At 38.8% G+C, this 25,069-nt stretch overlaps 2 protein-coding genes across 8 annotated transcripts in view; one reads left to right on the top strand and one right to left on the bottom strand.

The window, feature by feature from the left end:
- MTREX (Mtr4 exosome RNA helicase) overlaps nt 1-19,762 on the top strand; it is a 93,263-nt gene extending 73,501 nt beyond the window's left edge. For all 4 annotated transcript variants that reach the window (XM_045794332.2, XM_087862145.1, XM_045794333.2 and 1 more), the window contains 6 exons: nt 2,154-2,317; nt 6,392-6,497; nt 9,710-9,766; nt 10,942-11,104; nt 17,999-18,103; nt 19,477-19,762. In XM_045794332.2, the coding sequence (XP_045650288.2) occupies nt 2,154-2,317; nt 6,392-6,497; nt 9,710-9,766; nt 10,942-11,104; nt 17,999-18,103; nt 19,477-19,529 (648 nt within the window). In that variant the 3' untranslated portion in view covers nt 19,530-19,762. The remainder of the gene's footprint in view (nt 1-2,153; nt 2,318-6,391; nt 6,498-9,709; nt 9,767-10,941; nt 11,105-17,998; nt 18,104-19,476) is intronic.
- The window catches only part of PLPP1 (phospholipid phosphatase 1), a 93,004-nt gene continuing 86,213 nt past the window's right edge, over nt 18,279-25,069 (bottom strand). For all 4 annotated transcript variants that reach the window (XM_045794334.2, XM_045794335.2, XM_087862146.1 and 1 more), the window contains 2 exons: nt 20,586-20,762; nt 18,279-20,123 (listed from right to left, as the gene is read on the bottom strand). In XM_045794334.2, coding sequence (XP_045650290.1) covers nt 19,992-20,123; nt 20,586-20,762 — 309 coding nt within the window. In that variant the 3' untranslated portion in view covers nt 18,279-19,991. The remainder of the gene's footprint in view (nt 20,124-20,585; nt 20,763-25,069) is intronic.

The raw sequence follows: 25,069 nt of genomic DNA, 5'->3' as shown, positions 1-25,069 counted from the left end.
TTTAAAAAATGAGGTCATTTTACTTGTAGTCTTTGCAAAATGTATTGCAAATGTATTTGCAGATGATTTATTAGGAGAAAAGGAAGCTGATCTCACTTCTGTTGGGGAAAAGCTCCTATTACTGTGTGTCCATGCTTTTACAGACATGAGTATATCTGTTCTTTTAAAATGTGTAGGAAAAGATCTAAAACAGCATCTAACAGAAATATAATTTAAGCCACGTATATAATTTTAAATTCTAAAGAGACCACATTTTAAAGAGTGAAAAGAAATGGGTGAAATTGATTTTAATAATATTTTCATTTAACTCAATATATCCAAAATACATTTTAATAAAAATTACTGAGGAAAAAAAAATTCTTCACTAGTGAGGTGTCTTCTAACCGGTAAGTTTTATATGCCTCTGAGTACTTAGCAGTCTTCTGCTCTGCTCATATGGACATCCTCAGTCAAGGAAACTTTAGAAAACAACTTTTTTTTTTTCTAGTAGACCCGATAAATTATGCTAGGTAGCAGAGAGTTGTCTAGCATATAAAGCATTCTTATCCTCATAGCATTATGACAACACATTTTATCATAGCAATATAAATAACCAGTAAGAGATTGGATTCTGAAGGCTGACAGAGTGGTTTTGAATCCCATCTTTATTACCCACTAGCTCCGATCTTGACTAAGTTAACTTAGTAATCTTTCTCAGATTTTTATCTTGGTAAAATTCACATTTAATATTAGTTACCACCTTACACAATTGCTATACGAATTAAATGAAATAATATAAAGCACTAGAAAGAGGGTACATAATTAGCTATCAGTAAATATCCATTACAGACCACAGTCATTGCCTTTATCATTTCTGCTCCTCAGTGGAAGCCTAATAAGTCATATGCAAAATTCTGGAGTCTTTGAATTCACCTTCTGAGTCGCTAAAATTTTGTTTTGTCAGTATTTTTCTGAACTTCAAGCCTCAATCTTAGTAATTCATTATTTTCTTACTGTTGTACTAGGATATTCTTGTCCCAGTTGGAAAGTATGTAGTGTTTACTGATTAACTGAATTTTAAAACTCATCCATTCTGGAGGATGACCTAAAAATATTTTTTCCTTTTAAAGTTTAGAATAAAGACCTATTCTCTTGGCTAAAGCCATTTCTAGCTTAGGCAGTTTTGTGATACAATTAGAAGGCAAAGAGAAGAAATACTTTTCAGGACATCATGAGGGAAATATTGGTAGCCAAGAGATAAGACTCATAAACCCTCATCTCTCCTGTTCTCTAAGCTACCCCCTCATTTCCTAAGGATGAAAAGCTGGAGTTGATGCTGCTCTTGGAAGCATGATTAATTGTCAGATTTGTCTGGGAGAGCCTATCCTAATTTACTACTGACTTTTTCAGCCTCCAGCAGGTTACCTTATCTAGCTGATGGCTGTCCACCTCACTCCTTCTTCTAGACCTTCCTCCTTGCTCCTCATTTAAGCAAGAACTGTGCTGTGTTCCCCAGCTTCTTAAACTTTTAACAACTCCTAAATATCCCTGCTTTGCCTTAAATTTTTCAAATGGTGTTTTATATATCTATATATATTTCACATTTTTGCTGGTATTTAATTCCTACAGATATATCATTCTTCTTGTGTAATATCCTACAAAAGTAAGAAGCTCCGGGTATCCTTGTAAGGCATCCTTATAAAATATTTTCTAGCGTGCTTGGGTGACTCAGTGGGTTGACCGCTTGACTCTTTTTTTTTTGAAGATTTTATTTATTTATTTGACAGAGACAGCCAGCGAGAGAGGGAACACAAGCAGGGGGAGTGGGAGAGGAAGAAGCAGGCTCCTAGCGGAGGAGCCCGATGTGGGACTCGATCCTGGAATGCCAGGATCACGCCCTGAGCCGAAGGCAGACGCTACCCAGGCGCCCCGACCGCCTGACTCTTGATTTTGGCTTGGGTCATGGTCTTGGGGTCATGAGATCAAGACCTGCGTTGGACTGCACGCTCAGTGGGGAGTCTGGTTGAGATTCTCTCTCTGCCCCTCCCCCTGCTCGTGCACACACTTTCTCAAATAAATCTTTAAAAAATATATTTTTTATTTCATTACATGAATAAATTTCATTTTATTTTGTTTACTTTGTTTAATTTTCCTTATTATTTTATGTGCCTTAGATTGCAATAGATATTAAATCTGCAAAGCGAGAACTAAAGAAAGCAAGAACTGTCCTACAAATGGATGAGCTCAAATGTCGCAAACGTGTTTTAAGAAGGTTGGGATTCGCTACTTCTTCTGATGTCATAGAGATGAAAGGACGAGTGGCTTGTGAGATAAGCAGGTAAAAACTGGTTCTAGAAAACTGACTTTAAAATGAGATACTGTTTTTATACAAGGACTAAACCTTTTGGCAAAAGCTGTCTGAAAAATAAAAAGTGTGTATTGTAGTATGTGCTGGCTAATTGAACATAATTTAAAAAAAAAAAATTTGTGGGGCGCCTGGGTGGCTTGGTTAAGCGTCTGCCTTTGGCTCAGGTCATGATCTCAGGGTCCTTGGATCGAACCCCGCATTGGTTTCCCTGCTCAGCGGGGAACCTGCTTCTCTCTCTCCCTCTGCCTGCCACTCCCCCTCCTTGTGCTGTTTCTCTCTCTCTCTCTGTCAAATGAATAAATAAAATCTTAAAAAATAAAAAAACTAAAAGTTTGTAAAATACCTTCCATAGTAAATGCAGTTTTTGATGATGAAGTTAGAAAAAGAGCATTAAAAAAATCTCTTCCATCCCACTATTTAATACAAATGCTATTAGCATTCTGATATATTTCCTTTTTTCTTTATTTTACTGCATTGTGTATTTTTACGTATTCGTGATCTTAGTTTATACACAGTTTTGTATACTTAATTCTTTTTTACAATTTTGAACATTTTCCCACCTTAAACTACTCTAATAACCATTATCCTGTTGTATAAAGTTTTGGGTTAAGAAACAGGGAATTACAGCATAGCATATTATAGGCCATGGCATAAAACTGGATATAAGATATTATCTATTTTGGTGATCTTTTGACATGTTACAAATGGCCTTAAAACTAAATGACTTGAAACCAGCAGTCATTTCATTATTTCTGGTGGTTTCTGTGGGTCAGAAGTTCAGGAAGGGCCTATTGAATGGTTCTGGCTCAAGATCCCATGTGATTTCCATTAGCCTGAAGATACTCTTGTTTTGTCCATAGTTATAACCATTATTCCCATTGATTTCATAAAAGATGTTTTTGCAACAGTTTGTTGTGTTTTCACCATGGCCCTAATGGATGGGGCTGGAGAATTATAGGCCTCGTATATGGTTTCAGACATTTCTGGGGAAGACTTATTCATATTTTTCTTATTGTTTAGTTCAGATGTTAAGAACTCATGTCTACATTGTGTGGTAAACTAGAACAATTCTTGGTCACCAAAAGGGGGCAGCAGCTACCCAGCCCCAAGTATTACAGAACAGTGTGATAACAGATTTTTCAATTTAGAGAAGCCGAAAAACCAGAATTTTAAGTGACGTCCCTTGGTTTTTTAATTGTTCACAGACTAATTCAAAATTATTTTTTTAGTTACTGTGTGAGCCAGATATATCATTTGTTCAAGTTACATCTGCCACGTCAGCTTCTAGTTTTCCTTAAACCTGCTTTCCTACTTTGTAATTAAAGAATTGTAGGTACCGTGGGGCGCCTGGGTGGCTCAGTTGTTGAGCGTCTGCCTTTGGCTCAGGGCGTGATCCTGGAGTCCTGGGATCGAGCCCCACATCAGGCTCCTCTGCTGGGAGCCTGCTTCTTCCTCTCCCACTCCCCCTGCTCGTGTTCCCTCTCTCGCTGGCTGTCTCTCTCTGTTAAATAAATAAAATCTTTAAAAAAAAAAAAAAAAGAATTGTAGGTACTGTAAGGTTAATAATTTACCCACATCTAAAGCTAGGCCACAGCACTGGTTTACTGATTCATATGCCAGAATTTATAAATGTTATTGAAATTTTTTCTTTGTAATATTATATGGTATTTAACAACGTAGAAAATTTCTCTCAGATATCTGCAGCTGGATTTAGTCTTGGGAGAATAATATTGATTTTATTCTAAAATAAGACTAGAGAGAGAGAGAGAGAGAGAACAGTATCACATATGAAAGTATGTTACCTTTCCCCCAGTATTTGGTTCTCCCTCTGGTCTCTTGCTGAATAAGACCCAGACACTAATGGCAAAAACGTAGGAGTCCTCTTAGGCTCGTCTCCCTTCTCTGTCTCTCTCTTCCCATCTTCCTGAGTGTTTCCTCTCTCTCTGCCCTTTTAACTCTTCCCACTGACTAATGTGCCTTCATTAATTCGTGTTTAGAGTACTGCAGAAGCCCTCATTTTTGTTGCCTCCTGTCTTGAGTCTTTATAATCCATCCTTTATACTGCCTTGACAGTATTCTCTCCAAAGCACAGATCCTATCATTTCATTCTTTTGGTGAAAGTCTCTCAGTTATTCCCTATTGCTTTTAGAATAAATGCCATAATTTAGCGTATTGTTGCCCTTTCCTCTCTAGCCACATCCCACACATTTCTTTCTCTTAGCATGACCTTTCCTTCACTCCTACCCCGAATCCTAATTCCTACGTATTTTTTCCTGCATCTTACGAAACTTGCTGTGAATTTCTCGCCTTATTTTAAGCTCCTCAACTTTTTTTGTGTAATTGCTTGTGTAACCTGTTAGATCACTGTCCTGTGATTACTGTGTTTCGTGTCTGCCTCCCACCTTAGTGGCATGTACGTGCTAATACGTAGTTCTTGAAGTACTCTTGGCTTATTTGTATTGTCCTCTTTGACTTGACTCTCATTTTACCATCAGGAATCCAGATTTAATTTTTTACTCTATTTTTGATTAGTTAGAACTACTTATAAAGATTGATAGTTCATGACTTTATTCTTTTTTAGAAGTCAAAAAATAAAAGTTTGCTTTTTTTTTTTTTTAAATAGAGGTAACACCCTCAAAATTACCAAATGGGTCTGTTAAGCTCTTTTATAAATGTAAGATACGTTGTGGAACCTTGATTACAGAATTCTAGAAACACTATCTTTGTAGTCTTTTGTAGCTTCCATTGAGCACAGTTGAGCAGAGTTTTTCCTTTTCCACCCATGATGGCAAAGGGAAAAAAGGAAAGATATTTTTTTTTTTGCAGTTATTACACAAATCAGAAGATACAGTGTTGATGGTGAAATTAATCATGTAGCAAAATCTTAGACTGTAGGTAAATTCTCAAACTGAAGAATCAGTGGGTGAATAATATCTCTCTAAGGACGAAAAGAAAATTTTAAGATTCTTATTTATTTTACTTTCCTTTCTGTTCGGCAAGCAGGAATTGCATAATGTTTTGTGCTAAGAACTTGGACCATTCCATTTTGCTAAAAGGACTTGTGACAATAGTCTTTTATCTGTTATGATTTGTTTGCTAGATTGTCCTTGATAGTTTTTAAGTGGTCAAATACTAAAGACCGTTGTAAATACAAGGAAATTGTTAAGAAAAAGATGGAGAGATCAAAAAAAAAATTCTGTTGATCATTCTAATCTCTATAATATAAACCTGAATATGAAAATGTTGTATAGTTGTAGAGCAAAGAAGATGGCCTCCCTCTTCAACAAAATTACAACTTGTGAAAGTTTTTAAAAATGGTATATTTTGATAACTCAAAAAAAGAACCAAAAATAATGATAAGCTAGAGCCTTTACAAGAGATGTATTTGAAATCTGCAGTCAATAGTATGCTTTGATAATGTTAAGTGCAGGAGAAAAACAAGTGATAATAAGCTAGTACCTGTTGGAGATGTATTTGAAATTTGGAATGTATTTACTACATGGGTATTGTCCAGACTCACAGATAACAGTTGAAGAGCAGCATTGACTTTCATTTAAAGGCCGTTGGCCATCTTGGTTATGTACGTTTTCAACACTGGGAATGCAGTGTGTGTCTACTGTGGTTACATTCTAATTAAGATTTCTAATGAAGTTGTTTTTCATTATCTCTTTGTGTTATAAATTGTTAAACACCTTAGAAACAAATGGATCCTTGGACCCAGAGGAAAAATGGTGATGACTACATTTCTTGGTGTACTGAGAGTTAAGAAAGAGTTCTTTATTTCAGTAAAGATTTGCATTTTGGTGTTTCCTAGAATGGGATTTTTACATGAAATAACCATTCTACATTTATTACTGATATATTGGAAAATATAAAGACCTGTGTCATTTTCTTAAATAAATCTTTGTCATTCTCATTGATTACTCTTTATGTTCAAGTAATAGATTTTATTAAACTGTCTACATTTTAAGCATGCGTGTATACACTTTGTATTTTTATATTACAACATTTGAAAGTTATTCTCTTTTTCTTGTGGTGATCTAGTGCTGATGAGCTGCTTCTAACTGAGATGATGTTTAATGGCCTTTTCAATGACCTGTCTGCAGAACAGGCAACGGCACTACTAAGCTGCTTTGTGTTTCAAGAGAATGTGAGTTAATAGATTTAACCTTATTTATTAATATAACCTTATTTATTAATTCACACATCCTATAACTTAATATTACTATGGGCACTTTTAATTATAAAATTATAAAAATGTTTCATATTTACGTATTATGGGTAATGTTAATTAGAAATCAACACTACTTTAACACAAATACAGTAAGAGAGTATTAAGTAATTAAATACATATTATCAGAAAGGAGAGCGAAATAAGATTTTATTTGTGGATAGTCATTAATCATATTCCAGGCTTTAAATTTGTTCTGTAACCCAGTGCATTGTTCAAAGATCTGGTCTGGTCACATAGTCCTAGAAAGAAAACGGTGAATGAATGAAAATAAAATTAGACAAAAGAATGAAAATAAAAGGGGCTATAGTGAGGTTAAATGAATCTCTCTCCTCCCAGTAATGGAGAACATATATGAAGCAACTGATTTTCCGAGTGGCTGAAGTCTTAGTTGTCATAAGTAAGGTTTGAGGTAGTGGCTGTAGCATTCTCATTACTGGTTTCACAGTAATTTTTTCATTGAGTAGTTAGCTCACTTTCAGCAACTCTTAAAAATCAAAAAATGAAGTACTAGATGGCCCACCACAAAAACACTAATCTTTTACTTTATTCCAAAAACCAGTGTGATTTGTTTTAAAAAGTAAAATGTGTGTTTTACATTTCAAACTTTATTCATTTTGAATGAAGTGGACAAAATAAGAATAAGACAAAGACATTTGCCCTCTAAAAATAATTTAATACTAATTTTTAGATTTTTAGAAGACCTTTTACCATGTACACTTAGTTTAACTTTCAAGTGAATTGTCTAAGACAAACTGTTTTTTCAGTTCTGCCATTGATCTGTTTGTTAACTATTTATTTATGAAGCAGGACAAATACATTACTTGTTGAAATATGTAGGTCCTTTTCTCTCAGCTTCATGATTACTGATGAGAATTAGAGCTAGAGTGGCGGTGATAACAAAGAGGACAATAGTCCCAAAACAATGTATGCTCCCCTGAGAATGCCTGCTATGCACCTGTGAAGTAATTTGCATATGAGGAAGTCATTACTGTACAAAATACTATGTTTGGTTGTTGTTTTTCTTAGGTTCAGAATTTTATTGCATTAATTTCCGGGGTAATTGTTAAGAATATTTGTCAAATTCCCTGAAAAGACGTAAGGTTCGAGGATGATTTGGGGATTGGGGCCCTTCAGCTTGTGTAAGACTTTGTCTTATAGCTAATTTCTTGCATTTGTTGTTTTGTTTTGTTTTGTTTTTAATGTGGTACTATAAAAGTCCTGTTTCCTGAGAGCCCAAGTATGTTACCTCTTCAAAGGAGTTGGGCTTAACCAAACCATTATTCTGAAATTTGTGGGCAAGATGTCACTCTACGTGGTTAATTAAGATTTGTTCAGTGAAACCACACTGTATTATATGGAGTGTCATCACTTTTTGCGGTGGTGCCCTTCAACATCAAGATGGAAAATTAACACTACAAGTCACATGGATTTTGTTGATGCTTTTAGAAGAATGTTTTCTAGCCAGATGGAAAGGTTAAACATAGTAAGGTATTTGTTATAAATATGAAAAAGTCTGCTTAATATACTGACTTCTTTTTAGAAATGTGTTCTTTCTAAAACTGTGTCCCTGCATTTTTATATCATTAAAAGTAATTTAAAGATTAAATACGATCTTTATATGTATCAACTACCAATATTTATTAAAAATCCACTGTGTGCAGTGCCCAAATCTAGGCACTAGAGATACAGCAGAAATTTTTGCTTTCCTGATGCGGATATGCTGGTAGATGAAGGTAGACAATAAAGAAGTGAAGTAACACACAGATTATGTCAAATAGTGATGAAAGTTTTGTATGAAAGTGAAGCAGAGGAGGCAGGTAGAAAACATTGGGATAGGGTTACTAAATTTAAACAAGGTGATTAGTAAAGGCCTCACCAAGAGTGAAATTTGAATTGACACTTAAAAGGGAGATGAAGGAACAAAATGTATATACACCTGGTGGGAGAGCATTGGTGAAATATTGACCAGAGAAAGAGTGGTCAGTAACTGCTGACCATGAATGGACACGATATCAAAGATGGTAAGTAGTCTTGAATTCACAAACTGTGATGTTGAGTTCATTGTGGCCATTTTGTTTTTTCATCATTCATCATGGTTTTTCTTTTTTTTTAAATTGGGACAGGAATAATACAGAACCTAGGTCATTATTTTATTACATATAATATACATATAACATGCAAAGCAAAACCAGTCCTGTATAAATACTGATGCTTAAAATAAAGGCTCAACTGTTGCAACTAACCTATTATAGCTTTTTAAGAAAATTTACCTATAATTTAAATCCTGTCTCACACATACATACATACATACATACCATTTTTGTAATAATTTTATTTTTGTGTAAAGCTACCTTTGTGAGACTTTGTTCTTATTCTAATCAGAATAGAGTAGGGTTTTGAGGATCTGACCTATTCTTTCTCTTTGACGGTGTACGAAGCCAACACACTGGATCCAAGCCACTTGTCCAAGTTCATTTGCCCAGTTAGTAATACCTGGGTAAAATAAAAATGGAGGACACTGCTTTTAATGATCTTTGTCCCAAATTTTTGGTTTCCACAGAATGAGAGTTGGCCTAGGAGCCAAAACTATTTCAAAATCAAGCTGTGATAAAATAGTTTTATAGTAATTTTTTTTAAGATTTTATTTATTTATTTGACAGAGACAGCCAGCGAGAGAGGGAACACAAGCAGGGGGAGTGGGAGAGGAAGAAGCAGGCTCCTAGCGGAGGAGCCCGATGTGGGGCTCGATCCCACAACGCCGGGATCACGTCCTGAGCCGAAGGCAGACGCTCAACCGCTGTGCCACCCAGGCGCCCCAGTTTTATAGTAATTTTGATGTAACTAAACTACTGTGGGTGTTTATAATATTTGCTCTCCCTCCATTCCATTTGTGGTCACAGAAAATAGCTGGTAAATTGTAAATTCAGCAGTGTAATATTTTCCTCTGAAATATAATATAATTTAGGATGAAAGGAGTGGCAATTTTGCTTTACATCAACTAAGATCATTAGAAACTCTAAATGCTAACTAAGATCTTATAATTTGATATTGATGGATATCGTGAAGGCTTTGTTTTGTTACAGGAGAAAGCATTTTAAGCTTGCGTCTTTATATCCTTTTTTTCATAGTCTAGTGAGATGCCTAAGTTAACAGAGCAGTTAGCAGGACCACTTCGTCAAATGCAGGTAAGAGTATTTTGAGCTGGACGTTTTATGAATAGTATATGTAAAATGGACATTTTTGACAGTCTAATCCTATTAGTTATCATTCCACAGAGACCACTTCCTTCAAGATTAAATATGTTACTTCGTGTTAATCTTGTCATTTAATGCTATCATTTGGGATTTTCACTTTAATAATTAAACATTGTCCCCCACCAGTGTAATGAATTGTATTGAGTTACTATGAGTGTAGATTTAATCCTGCATAATGTAGATAGGCGGTATCAACAACTCAGTGCCTGCATTGTTTTCCTTGGTATTAAGAGTGGCATCTTGATGGACTAGGATTAGTTAGCTTAATTTTTCATATGTTTTTCCATTGTAGTTTACAACAGAATAATCAAACAAAATATGTTTTATCCGAAGAAATTAATTATCCCTGGGTCCTTAAAGCCCCAGTAGCTTATAGTAATGAATTTGTGTGTGTTAGATTTTCTTATGATGAACTGATTTTATCTACCTTTTAACATTAGACGGAAAGGTGGGGAAAGAGGAAGCCATATGACACTGCAAGAGAGGAGAAGTGAGTCATAAAAAGAGCCTCTGCAGTGGAACATTTAACATGCCTTATTACTAAGAAATTTAAACTTCCAGAACCAGGGAAGTTTATATAGGACTAGGTGGTTTTGACCTTTTATATTACCAAGGAGAGAAGAATGAATCTAAATATCTCACTGATGGGGAGGGGGGATTAAGATTTATATTTTTTAAAGCATTATTGGGGGAAAGCATTATTTTGTCATAGGATTTGTGTTCTTCTAAGTCTGTTTTGCTATTGATGCCTTTGGGGGTTTTTTTGGTTGCTGTTAATGAAATATTTAGAGATTAATTAAATGCTACTCTTGAATGACTTTAAGAAGAATTTCTATTTTTTTATTAAAAAAAGGTTTAACTGGGTGAAAATCACACTCTTGATAAATTTTTCTTAATTACTTACTTCAGTGTAATGGGGAAACACTGCAGTTGGGTCACTTAGCAGTGGAAAAGGCACTGTAGCTACTTAGAAGCACAGGGTATCCAAACTGTGGGCATACGAACCTAGGAAGAAAAAGGGACCTTGTGTAATTCTGGCTCTGGAAACCTAAAGAAGATGGAAGATCCTAAGTAAGAAATGTTGAGTAAATCTTTTGTTTTCAAAGGAATGTGCTAAAAGAATTGCAAAAGTTTCAGCAGAAGCCAAACTGGAAATTGACGAAGAAACATACCTAAGCTCATTCAAACCTCACTTAATGGATGTAGTGTATACCTGGGCAACCGGAGCTACATTTGCCCATATCTGCAAAATGACAGATGTCTTTGAAGGTATGTTTAAATTCTGTATACATACATTCCTTACTGATACAAGAAATATACTCAGGATGGCATTGTTTTAACTAAACAAGAATAATATGGAATGGTAATGCCATCACAGATAAACAGCTGATCCTAGTAACTCAGGTTCATTTGAGGTTTTTTTATTTGTTTGTTTCTTTATCTCTTGGCAGTAATCTAAACGCTTGCTATATTAATTCCACTGAAAGAAAGCAGAGCTGAAAATGCTGTCCATCATTGCATTTCTAATAACAGACTTGGCCTCAGTGAGATGGTGCTTTAGCATGAATCAGGCTAATGAGCAGTCTTTTTAAAATGTCTTTAAAAGACAAAGAATAATTGTTATTCAACTGAATAGAAATTTTAAATAAAAAAATAAAGGTAGAGGGAATAGAAAAGAAATAATAGTAATAATTACAAGAAGGGGAAAAAAGGGGCGCCTGGGTGGCGCAGTCGTTAAGCGTCTGCCTTCGGCTCAGGGCATGATCCCGGCGTTCTGGGATCGAGCCCCACATCAGGCTCCTCCACTAGGAGCCTACCTCTTCCTCTCCCACTCCCCCTTCTGTGTTCCCTCTCTCACTGGCTCGCTCTCTCTGTGTCAAATAAATAAATAAATAAATAAATCTTTAAACAAAGGGGGGGAAGCACAGTATCTAAAGGAGACCATTTTAGAAATGTTTTATTCATTTCAAAACGATTGGCTTATATAGATATTTATAATGGTGAATATTTACTAAGATATTTACATTGAACTTTTTAAAAATGAAAGTAAATGAGCTTGGACTTCATAGTGATTATTATAAGAATATTTAAAGTGCTATTGTTTGTAGCTTTCTTTTAAGAAAAATTGTATTTTTGACACATCTGATGCTATATGCTTTTTAACAGATACTATTATTAATAGTTCACTGAGTTTATGAATCATGGATTTTTATGATGCATAGGTCAAATTTTCAACTATTAGCCTTTACTATATTACGCTGAACTTCATGGTTTTATAGTTTTGTTTTTTTTTTATTACAGTGTCCTGGTATATGGTGTCATGAAATTTATTTCTAAGCCTCCATTAAATGGTCATTTAGTAATGTGGTTCCAAAATCTTGCTCTGAGTACTGCATTCTCTTACTTGGGACCGTCATTATTTATTAAGTGATTACTGTGTGCCAGGCATTGTGCTCAGCACTACTTTATATAATTTAGATCTAAACACCAAAATGGCAACTCGGGGTAGATACTATTTCTGCTTGGCTGGCACAAGGAAGCTGAACTTTTAAGAAGTAAATTGCCCAAGGTGACGGAGGTGTGGTGTATGATGGCTCTATGATTTGAACCCCGGCCTTTGTGATTGCAAGTCACATGGTAGTTAATAACTTCATCCAAGCACCATAATGCCTTCTTATCCTTGAATTTTGGATCACCTGGAGACTTCTTAAATCCTGACCTAGATCGTACCATTTCCATCCACTGACAGTTCATGCTTGTAGGAATGGTAAGGAGGTCTGTAATCGCTCACGGTGGGGAGCAATAGCTGAGGATATGAGAAGAGGGAAGCATGACACTCCCCTCACTTGTGAACACTGCTTCCCACACGGGAACCTAGGTAAATATATGACCACTTGCGTGGTGTGAGGGTGCAAAGACAGTCATACAGCATCACCAGTCTTGAATCTGGCATCTTTTTGGAACATAAGGATGAAACTAATGACTCTTCTATGCCTAAATAATTCCAAGACTAGTTAATAGCTCATATGTATAGAATATCTGCTTCTCTGAGAAGTCAGACACAATGACACGATAGTGGTTCCTAGCGGAGAGTAGTTTTGTTTGAAGAAAAATCAAGGGGCAACAGACCACCTGTAGGGAGCCCCAAAAAATTGTCCTCGTGGACTGTTTTTTCTGTTCTTTGTACTTAAATGGAAGAGTTATCACAGTATAGGAAGACAGATCTGAACCTGCTAAAATTGGTGAGAGTCTGCAGTTTTTCAGAGCATACTGGCATTCCTGAAATCTGTTTTGCCCCCTTTCCGTTCCTTGGAGCTATTTCTGCATCACAATTTGCGTGAGGAATTGAAGTTTGAAAATCTGAGGAATTCCGTTTGTAACTATAAACTTGAAGTTGGGTCTAACATCAGCGTAATCTTCATGTTTTTCTGGTCTGGGTGCCATTGTATCAGCTATAGTTTTTCTAAAATTGGGATGGACTATGTATTAACTCTTAGAAATAAAACATTAAACAGCAAAAAAATAACTGAGAACCTCGATTTACTTAGAGTATTTCCTTTTTCCAGCATACTGTGTGCCCCCGCTTTTTACCCTGCTGTTATTTAGTTCTTCCATTTCGGCATAGCCGTTCTCTCTTCATCTTGTTACTGTACACGCTTTATATAATTGGAAAAATACTGTAATCAAAGCTCTAGCCCATGGTACATTGTGTCTTTACTTTTATGGGCAGAAAATGATTGCATTGGAACTTTAAAATGCCCTTCACTCAAACCATATTTGTTTCCAGTTAGATTCTTAATTTTCTTTTTATATGAAAATGTGTCTGATCATTTCATGTCCTGAGCCTCAGAAGTAGTTTTAAGTATTTTCCAAACATTATCTGGCACTAGTTAACATTGTAATGATGAATACCGTGTGTTTGAGAGGATGCCTAATGCAGGAGAAGAGCTTACACTGTGATTCAGTTGAGGAATTTCGAAGACTTCATACAAATAATTATAACCTCTGTTATCACCCTGAAAAAAATGATAAGAATATGGTTGTTTCTTATTTCTATCAAACTAAATTGGAAGAGCAATTTAAAACAGAATTTGTAGAGGCTCTAGCCTAGGGTTTCCGTCTGTGAATTCATGTAGTGGATCCATTGTAAGCTTTCAGAGGCTGTTCAGTTTGATTTCTGTGTAAACGGCGACAGTATTGTACTCTCCAGTACACACGAAGGACTTGCTTTTCTACTTACTTCGTCACAGGAGCTCCCCTAACGACATGTGCTCTCACTTGAAACTGTTCACCCTGTAGTACATTCCCACACTCTGCCTCCATTCACGCTCTTCTCAGATGCCTTTCAGCTGGAGTAGTTTTACCAACTTCCCTAGGTCACGGGACATCAGTGTCATTAGGGATTTTCCAGTGGATTTGCCTTAGAAATACTTTTGCTAATAATAATAGAGTAACCATTTATTAACGTGTATCATTTGTTTCACTTTTGGCAAAATTTTAGTACTAATTACTTAGAATTTAGTACTTGATACTTACACATGTGATGAATAATGACTGAGACTGTAGTGGGAAGTCAGGTACTGTACTGGGTGCATCGTGAGCAGCAGTCTCTGCCCTCCAGAAAGGGTTTAGTCTAAGCTGGAATCCAGTGGTAAATACGTACAGGAAAATACATTTGTGATCCTGACATCCGATCAGACTCATTAAAACCACCTAGATAGGAATATTAAACCAGATTCAGGACATGAACTGTGGGGGACCACTTTGTGGAAAGCCAGAAAGCCGGAGGTAGAAACACTGTTCAGAGAAAGGTGTTGCTTTCCATCCTCAATGAGAATGATACTGTTCTGTTCAAGAACCGGATGAATCTGAGGATTGCATGTGTGCCCGAATGTCCATCAGTGGATGAATGAATTGTGGTCTATCAGTATAATGTAGTGTTCAGCTATAAAAAGGAATGAAGTACTGATCAATGCTAAAATGTGGATGAAATTTGAACACATTAAGGTTCTAAGTAAAAAAAGGCAGACACAGAGGCTACCTGTTGTATAATTTCACTTATATGAAATGTATGGAATAGGCAAATCCATAGAGACAAAGGAGATTAATGGTTGTCGTGGGCCAGGGGCTAGAGTAGAGAAATTGAATTCTGACTAATCCTCAATCCTCCTGTACCCTCAGTCCTCATTCCTTTTACAGTCAGGCTTAGGAGTAGCTGAGAATAGACCATTTTCAGTTCCTTACTCCCCATTTCCATCTCGATCCACAGTAACGTGTTGTCTTATTTTGCTGGTATTACTACAAGACACCTGTACTTTGATTCAGAAAACAGACCTCTTTATTTGACTGGATTCTACTTGCCAATTTAACTGTTTACTACTTCTAGAAACTAATTAATGTAAATTCTTTGGCACTACCTGGCAATGAAGATTTTTACAGAAGTGAAGAGCTTTTAGAGCCTAAAACACAAAATATTGCAGGACCTGGGTGGCTCAGAGGGTTAAGCAGCTGACTCTTGATTTCAGCTCAGGTCATGATCTCAGGGTCCTGGGATCGAGCCCCACATCGGGCTCCATGCTCAGTAGGAAGTCGGCTTGAGGATTCTCTTTCCATCTATCTCCCTTTGCCCCTCACTTGTGCATGTGTGCTCTCAAACCTTTTAAAAAACTTGTATTTACAGTTTTTCTTACTTTAAATGTATAAACTAAATTTAATTATAAAATGAAATTTATAAAGTAATATTTATTATAGAAAATTTAGAAGATATATCATTTCTCTGAGGCACTGCAATATGGTTAAATGCTTGGGCTCTCCAGTCTTTGGTCTGGATTCAAATCCTGACTCCATCATTTACTCCTGGCTCTGACCTTGGTCAGGTTATGTATGCAACTTCCCTTTCTCCTTTTCCCTCTCTGTAAAATGAGGATGATAGTACTTGTCAAAGTGTAAATGTCAAATGAGAAGTTTTACATGAAATACGTATTATCGACCACCACAAAATAAGTATTCAGAAAATGTTGGACATCGCCCTAATTTCTCTTTTCTTTGATGCCTAAATGTCACTAGGAACGTCGGTAACTTTACTCTCCAGTAATACAAGAAAGTCCTCAGGGTTTTATGTGTATATATGTGATTAGTTGGATTTTACAGAATTTATGATCTGTTCCGGTTGTCCTTTTGCTGTTGACTTTTATGAAGTCCCTTGTTAGGCGCTAAATAACTTTGACAGAGTTGTGTAGTGGAAATAGGCTGTATTTGAGAGCTGGAGTTCTCTCCCAGAACTCCACGAACCTTTTAATGAGGACAACAAAAAACCCAATGGACTTTGAATATTTTGGCTAAAGGGCTATATCATGACAGTTTATCCCTTCAGAGTTATTGCCAGTGTCAAAGAATTTGTACATTTCTTATCTCAAGTGACATAAAATCAGAGTTAGGTAGATCAGGCTCTCTGTTTGAAGAGTATTTATTGTTACGTATCTTAGAAATGAGAAAGGGAAATGAGAATGGGGTAAGGGCCTAGGTCACAGAGCTTAATTACTTAGTGGCAGAATCTGGGCTAGAACCTGGGTATCCATCGAGTCTTTTTTTCCTCTTAATTCCTGGTGTCCCAGCTCGTTCTTTTGAACCAAATCTAAAGTAGGTGACCATCCTACAGGTAGGTGATAGAAGGGTATTATCCCCGTTTTTCTTTTAAGGTAACCTGTGCGCTGGTCATCTTCCTTACCAGTGTCATCCCACGGACCTCCCAGAATATGAAGTAGCATCATAGTGTTTTCATTTCTCTGGCCTGTTGGTGGGTTCCGCAGCCAGGAACGTTGTCCCACAGGGAGAGAAGGTGCTCTCTATGTGCGTGGACACTTGCTGCTGCATTATGCAGACTCTGTTGGGCAAATGGCTTTTGTTTTCGCCTTCATCTAAGCTCAGATTACATTCTCCTTTCTGAGTTAACTCTCCCCAGTTTCCCTTCAACCATTGGGCACAGTGGAAGAGAACATGGAGGGCATTAAGGAGGCAAACTCAACCGTGCACAGTGAGTGTATTACAAGAACTCGATGCATGCTAATGTATTATTTCAGTGTTATAAGGAGTTAATAATGGTAAGGACTTAAAGTAGGAATTCATACCTTGTGTATCAGACAGAACTGATACTTCTAATGTATTACACACATTAAAGTCCCAAGAGTTTTAAACTTAAGCAGATAGCTCTTTGAGAAAGAATCCCAGGCCCCTCCTTGCTCAAGTGTGGTAGAAGTCAAATGATGTTTACAGCTTCAGCTTTGATAAAACAACAAAACCACAGATCTCAGGGAATCAAATCCAGTGGGAAGAGACTTATCTCCTCCTTTGTGCTCCCTTGAGGACACACTATATGAAGAAAGCACTGACAAAAGTCTATTTAAGGTCAAGAAGAATGAATGATTTCACCTTTAAGATGACAATCTGGGTCGCCTGGGTGGCTCAGTCTGTTAAGCATCTGGCTTGGGCTTAGGTCATTACCTCTAGGGTCCTGGGATCGAGCCCCATGTCTGGTTCCCGGCTCAGCAGGGAGTCTGCTTCTCCCTCTCCCTCTGAGGCTCCCCCTGCTTGTGCTGTGTCTCTTGCTCTCAAATGAATAAGAATGAATGAATGAATGAATGAATGGACAAATCTGATCCCGTTACTCGTCCACTGCTTAAAAATCTTCAGTTGCATTCTCCTCACAGGATGGTATCCAGATACCTCAGTAGGCCACCCTCGGGGTCCTGGAGTAGCTGCACTTCGTCACACTTCTCTGCATTGCCCCAGTGGTCTTCCTTGTTGCTGTCTGACAGAGACCTCCTCATTCTGACAGACCCAGGTTCTGTGTGATCTTTGTGGCCTTAACCCAAAGTTGCTCTCCCCCCTGCTCCCAGGGCATTTTGTATACTTATAAGAGCAAATATGAACACATTATAATAAATTAGGAATTGCCACCATTAGTCAAGGATGGGAAATTAAACTTTTTGTATCTCTCCTAGTGCCTGCCAGGCAGCCTGTCAAGTCTGCAACCTCATTTACTGCATGGGAAGTCCCTCAAAGTACTATTAATCATCCCATGTTCTCCTTTCTTGCCTCTAACAAAAGTTCTAATGTTCTGGTTATTTTCCACTTTTCAACTGATTTGTTTCTTTTTCTTTACAGGCAGCATAATTCGTTGTATGCGGCGACTGGAAGAACTGCTTCGACAGATGTGTCAAGCAGCAAAAGCCATTGGAAACACTGAGCTGGAAAACAAATTTGCAGAAGGTCAGTATCCGGTCTGTAAGCTTTTTCTAATAATTAAGGCAATCTTTTGAGACTTGAGTTCTTGGCCACAGTGTAGGAAGAATTTTCAGATGCTCTTCACTTGAATGCCATGGAGGGCCATCTAGTAATATACTTAAGCAATTTTAGTGTGTCTCTGCAGGAAGAAGTTTTGAGATTTTAATCATTTATAAATATTTATTGTGTACTATGTGCAGGCATGGTTTTAAGCACCAGGGGATACAGCAGTGAACAAAAAAAACCACAAATCCCTGCCTTCACGGAGCTTACATTCTAGTGTGGGGAGGCATACAATAAACAAGTCAACAATTAAAATATTTCAGGTGGTGATAAGTCTGGAGAAGAAAGGAAGAGACAACAGGAATTGAGGGATGGGAAATGGCCTAGGGCCTCCACTCAGAAGGTGGTATTGAGGCCCTTGGTGTATGCTTGATAGACGTAAGCCAACAGCAAGATACCGGTGCGGCTAGAGCAGAGTGAGCCCTGAGTAGAATAGTAGGAAGGAGAAAAGAGACGATCATGTTACCCCCCTGGCCCCCGGCTCTGAAATGATTGGAGGTTTTGACCGCAGGAGCGGTGTGCTCTGGTAGTCCTTGCTGCTGCACTGTAGCGAAGTCTGTAGATGAGCAAGGTAGAAGGTAGGAAGACCAGAAAAAAAAGGATCGCCAGTCCAAGGTGGTAGTGATGGAGGCGGGCAGGGGGCGAGAGGGAGCATCTAACATGCTTACGGTTATTCCGTCTGAATATTTGCCAGGAAAAAGGGCTGTGACTTAACACATCAAAGAATAGCAGCTACCTTGTTGTTCTGAGTTCGTTGCTCATATAGTCGCAACCCCTGATGATTTCTGCTAACCGTGTCCTAAGAAGAGGTGTGCAAAAACTGGGTACTGTTGCCATGCGGTTGATGGGGCAGACCTGTTTAATCAACCAGAGTTTAAGTTTAAACTTTTTCAGTAAAATTTATGTTTGTCCTGCCTTAGTCCAGAAAGAATCTCACGTGGTAAGTGAAAAATAAAGTGTCTCCTGAAGTAGGCTGAAAATTCATGCTTTTGGGTCACGTAACTACATGTGATGGTTTAGTCCTTCCCTCAGTGAGTGAGTCTGTGTGTGCGCAGGGCCGCGACGGTGTTTCAGACTATGCAGAGACACAGGTACTGCTGAGTCTAGAGTCACAAGAGCAGGAGTCTGGTTGCTGAGTTACCCTCCTCTCCGCTCAGAGGCGGCTGTGAACTCCTCTATCTTTTAGACCAGCAGCATTTTGTATCATTGGGATTGTTGTATTAAAACCCCACCAGAGGGAAATTAATTAGTCTTCGCGGTTTAGGAAGTTTAAACCATCTTTTCTTTTCTCTTAGGAATCACCAAAATCAAGAGAGATATTGTGTTTGCTGCCAGCCTCTACTTATAAAGAGTCAGCTAAACGAATGTGGGGTTTTAAATTTTTCACCACCTGATTACCGTTGACGAGCCATGCTCACAGAAGTGCTGATTTGGTTTTCCCATCTCAAGGCAGTTGTACTCAAATATTTCAGTATGTATTATACTTCAATCAATCAGGCATCATTCTAAGAAAGCATATTATTACATACACATTTGTACATAAGCATTACATTTTTTTAATAAAAAATGTACAGGTGGGTATTGTTTTAGTGAAAGGCTTGAAATTTCTTTTAATGAACTGAGAGCTATTAGAGAACCACTGTGTTAACTGGAACTATATACACACAGGTGAAGTGGGCATCCGAGAGGTATAGCAGCAGCAGTCCCTTAAAGGCTTGTACACCGTGAAGAAAACGCATCCTCTTGCCTTGTGGTTGCGATCCTTTTCCTTTAGAAAGCGGGCCAGCTTTATCTGCGCACTCTGCTACCTTCAGGGTTGGTGACTGTTCCTGAAGTGATTGCCCGTCGTCGGGGTTTCGTGCAGAGTTGTATGGGAGTCGTCCTCTTTCCGTTCTTTAAAAGGAGAATTTCTCTCCTTGAAGAAATCGGATACATACACAGCCTACAGAAAACAAGTTAAACTTAGAATGGGACAAAAGTATTTAATGATGTAATTTAAGTTTAAAAACCATATACATAGTTGTGACAAGCAGTTGGCAAAAGTAAGTATCAACCTTACAAGAGAGAAAGGGTACAAAAAATAAGTGACTAACAGGAAGTTTTTTTAAAAGAAATTCTTAAATTGAGAGTTGCTTAGTTAGGTCTTGAGTAAGTAGCTTTACTCTGTTAGGTTATTCTGCAATTCATGCCAAAAACAAAAGTGCTAACAAAACATTATAGCCATAGCCTTTTTTACAACTTTTGGAAAAAGCAACATTGTTAATAACATCGGGTGATTACCCAGTAAAAATTACTGAGCCACATTATTTGCCTTTGGGTAGTTTTCTCCCTGGGACAGGTTCTCTACTTACTTATCCCAGTGTTTATCAGTATCAAGACGTAGTCTGCCACCCTGTATACTTACAACTAATATGGCAACCAAGGCTCCTTGAAGGAGTCCAGTCAGTACATCACTCCAGTGGTGTTTGTAGTCAGAAACGCGAGAGAGGCCCACGTAAATGGACACAGCAACAAGACCAAATTGCAGTGTGGGGCGTAAGAGTCTTGCCCAGTCTCCCTTCATTCTGGCTTGAAGGTAAAGCTAGTAGAGAAGAAAAGAGTTCAACATACCAACTGGAAACTTTATGTAGTATCACCACACCCCTAAAGGGTTGGTGTTTTACACGATCAAGTCATTACAGAATAGTCATTACTATTAATAACCATTAAAAAACCAGAGGGTAAATTGTATACAGAATAGGGCTTTAGGCAAGCATTCTTAGTCTCGTCAACACCTGAGGCTTAATCCCTTTAAATAAGCAAAACAAAAAGTGATGGCCCTAGAAAGTTGTCTTTAGAACAGTTCATGACTGTACCTGTCTGGCTAGACTACTTTTCAAATTGTAAACAGGTCAAGGGGTTTCCTTGTTTATGACTTTCTAAGATTTCAGGGGCAGCTCCTCCTCTTGCAGCCTCTGTTATCATTCTGATTCACAGCCAACTGTTATCCTTAGTTCCCAGTCTTGGGAAACTGCTAGCATTCTGAGCGCAGGGGTGTCCTTACTCTGGGCCAAGTTACTGTTTTCCGCCCAGTCTGTCTAGAGACTTAAGTTTCATTCATTCAGTTTACTTGAGAGTTCTACTCTCCTCAGGTTTTTTTAAAGGGCAGTGGAGACTAATCTGTATTTTAAGTAAATCTAATAATCTCCCCAAATAATACAGGTTCTAGTTGAGTCCTGACCCAACAATGAATTAGTCTTTGATGAGTACCGTGTCCTTTAAGTTCCATAACTTTCCCCTACATTCATCAGACTTTTGAGAATTTCCCCTTTTCTCTGTCAGCCTGCCTTTGACTTGGGTGCATCCCTAAAGACTGTGATGGAGCAGGGTGTGGAGAGTTTTCCTATCACTTCCTTTAAGCAAATCTGGTTTCTTTAAAAACAAACAAAAAAACCTGGTCTTTTAAAAAAATTTTTTCTTTGCCTTATTTCTAATAAGAATATGCTTTTAAAATATATTTTAAAAGTTCTGTTTGATAATTTGTGATTCATACACTTAATTAAATGCACTCCTCAGAAAACTATCTGGCTGTGCCCATGGACACTGCCTACTTGAAACAGATACACAAATCCATCCCCGGTTCTTTGCACACTGCTGTGAGCGAGCATTCAGTTCTCAGCAGCTGGCAAAAACTCAGAGATTGTCTCATTTTATCGAGTATTCTACAGTAGAAACATCCAGTTGTAAAAGAGCATATACCAGTTCGATTGAATTGCACTCATTAGCTGGTTAAAGTACTCCTGGCTTTCTGCAGAGCCCCCTCCTTTCCTTTTTTGTTTGTTGTTGAAGTTAGTTATAAAAATGTAAACAGTAAGAGGCTTGTCTCAAGATTCTGGAATTGGGAAGACAGCTGGTTCTGGTTGAAGCAGAGTTTGCATCTGGCAGCTGAAGCCAATTAGGTAACACACCCATGCCAGTGATAAGGTGAATAATAACCTTGGATGGGGCTGAAGCCAGGTTCTGGAGGTTATTCCCCAAGAGTTGAGCTGCCTTCTCATGTAACTGTTAAAGGCATGGGTTATATACCTATGAATTACAAATACACGAACGCACCTTAGGGAGAACTGCACCTCTCTCTGCTAAGGACAAAGCAAGAAAAACACAATACCAGCTCTACCATGGATTTACACCTAGTCCTGGTTTGTGCTTCCAACCCAAAGAAAACTCAAACAGGTTTTTGAAGGTCCTTCTTCGTTTAGGATTCTAAAATTCTTCTAACAGTATTTTCCTTCCAAAGACCCTGATTTTAGGTAGCTTGCCCCAAAATTCCTCAACATCCCTGTGAAAATAATTAGCATTCACTTACGGATTAGTACTCAAGCTTCCAAGCACTTCAAGTGAAACCTTTACCCCTCTAAGCTACTTTCTCCTTACACATCTACCCAAGTATAGATGTTACCCCCATCTCTGGCGACCCAGAGATGATTTCACCCTGAGGGGGTACTAGGAATCCCCCCATTGTGGTTACACACCTAACCCTCCCCTCCAGGCTCTGGCCGCTCTGATGACTAGTGGCCGTGGCGTGTATGCAGGCTGTGGCCACAGAACAATTCTCAGCTCTGGGTGAGGCTGGCTAATCTTAGAGTGTGCTTCCTATTTGCCTGCTGTTTCCCTGAGTCCAAGATACTCAGTGTAGCTCTGGGAAGACCAGGCATCACCTAGCTACAGCCCTGTTCATCGCTGTGAAGAATCATCCATTTCAAAAGACCCCAGGGAGGTAAACACACTGAAGTTTCTTGGACCTTGGATCACTTGAGTTCCAGAGTTGACATACCCACAACTCCAGACTTGGACAACTTTCCTCCCATGCTGCCAGGCAGAAGTCTTTCCTACACCAGCAGCTTCAACAAACCAGACGGTCCTGTCTTCCTGGCGGCTCCATGTTAAGCCCTTCTCACCCTCTGGAGGCACTAGAGGTTTGACTTCCTCTACCACTCTCGTTTAACTGCTTCCCAGAATCATTTATCACTTTATTCTATTCCTTGCCCTTTAAGAGGAAAGAGGATCATACACATACCTTTAAAAACAAGACTCTGTTGAGGGAAGTCTGTGTTCGTAACTCCTCAGAGAAACAGTGCTGGAAGCTCTCACCGCTGTTTAGTAGTAGATACAGGAACAGAGCTCCTGCTTTAATGCTAACGCTTATAATAAGAGGGCTCTGTAAGCCCCTGCCTTCGCACACTCCCCTCTCCGCACCTCCCCCCTCCCCACACGTGCCTGCTAATCACATATGTACTGCAAGTAAGGAAGCCAGTTGATTCTCTTAGAACTAAGGAACTCTCCAACGTTGTGTACAGTACGGACACACTCGGTGGCAGTGTCAGTGACTTACACATTCCCCTCCTGGAGGGAACCGTCCTTTCACAGACACAGTTGAAGGGGGAGCCCCATCTGGACCACACAGCTCTGCCTTCTCTTCAAGAGAGGGCACTGAAGAGGACCTGTGACAGGCCTGACCCAGAGGTCTGCTGGGCTGTATTCTGCCTCTGGAATTTGCACTGGAAAGATGAATGAGTTCTCCCTTTTCAGAAGGTATAGAAAGATCACCTAAAGGATACAGGATAGGCTACTTGCAAACTAAACTTAGGAGGAAGCAAAAGCTATGGTTGGGCAAGGACAGCAAGCCATGAGGAGAGGTCAGAGAATGGAGCAGAGTGGCAGGCACACCAAAAAGCCAGGCAGCCGGTGAGACGGAGCAAGTTCAGTTCCTGGTGCTATGCTAGTTCGAGCCCATCTGTGTCTTTACTGTAAACCGTTTTGGGGGCGCCTGGGTGGCTCAAGTCACTTGTGTCCGAATCTTGATTTCAGCTCAGGTCACGATTACAGGGTCCTGGGATTGAGCCCAACATCTGGCTCCCTTCTCAGCGGGGGAGTCTGCTTCTCTCCCTCTGCCCCTCCCCCTGTGTTCTGTCTCTAATAAATAAATAAATCTTAAAAAAAGAAACAAATATTTTTTCTCTGGGAGATCTAAGTGAGTCCGTTGCTTACAACCAAAAGATAAAATGCCAGTTACCAGCCACCTCTGTGTTCAATCAAAATCCCATTCTGTTCTTAATTTGGATTTCTGTGACTTGAATGATGGAGGAGTTTTATGTTTCAACTGAGAAGGAGAATAGTATTTATACACCGGGCTTCAAACCATGAGAAAAACTTAAATCTCCCGAGAACAAACACATTAAATGTCCACTGAAGACTCCTTTTTAAGAGCAGTCTGGCACTGGGCACGGGATTTACTTCCGTGACTTCCTTCTGCGTACAGTACAAGGTGTGAACCCCTGCTCTAAGCTGAAGATGGTTCATCTACCCATCTCTATCGCTCTCCTCAGGCCCATTCTGAGATTCTTCTCTGAGCATGCTACAGTTCGGCCTCCACGGACCTGCCCCATGGGGATTTTGGTCCACTGGTTGGGGACAGAGTACTGCCTACTGAGAAATTCTCGGCCTCTGAATCCCTCCTGATCCTAACATCCAACCTTGTGGTGAAAGAAGCTCCAAAGCAGAAAGTTCCCAACTAGAAATAAGAGAAAGGGTAGAAAAGGCAGAAGGGAAGCAATAACCTGCAGCTGGTCACTGAGGTCCTCCCCAGAGGCAAAGAGAAGTCAGGTTTGTGAAAGGAACAACAGCCTATCACTAGTGTCCTCCCTGCTGTCACAGGAAAAGGCAAGAGGCTTGTGGGTTTCCAAGAGGCACAAATAGAGCATAAAGTTACAGGAAAAACAAGGATATATCACATGCTTCACCAACCTTTACACTGCTCCCTGCCCACTTTTTCATCTATTCAAGAGGCAGGATAGACATCCACCACAGGAGAACCTGGAGAGGAAATTAACCTCAAGGCCTCAAAAGGAA

Source organism: Ursus americanus, chromosome 5, assembly GCF_024610735.1.
Source record: "Ursus americanus isolate L20-20 chromosome 5, mUrsAme1.1.p, whole genome shotgun sequence".
NCBI lineage: Eukaryota > Metazoa > Chordata > Mammalia > Carnivora > Ursidae > Ursus > Ursus americanus.
Note: the sequence above shows the minus strand (reverse complement) of the source record. Positions and strands in the feature narration are given on the sequence as shown.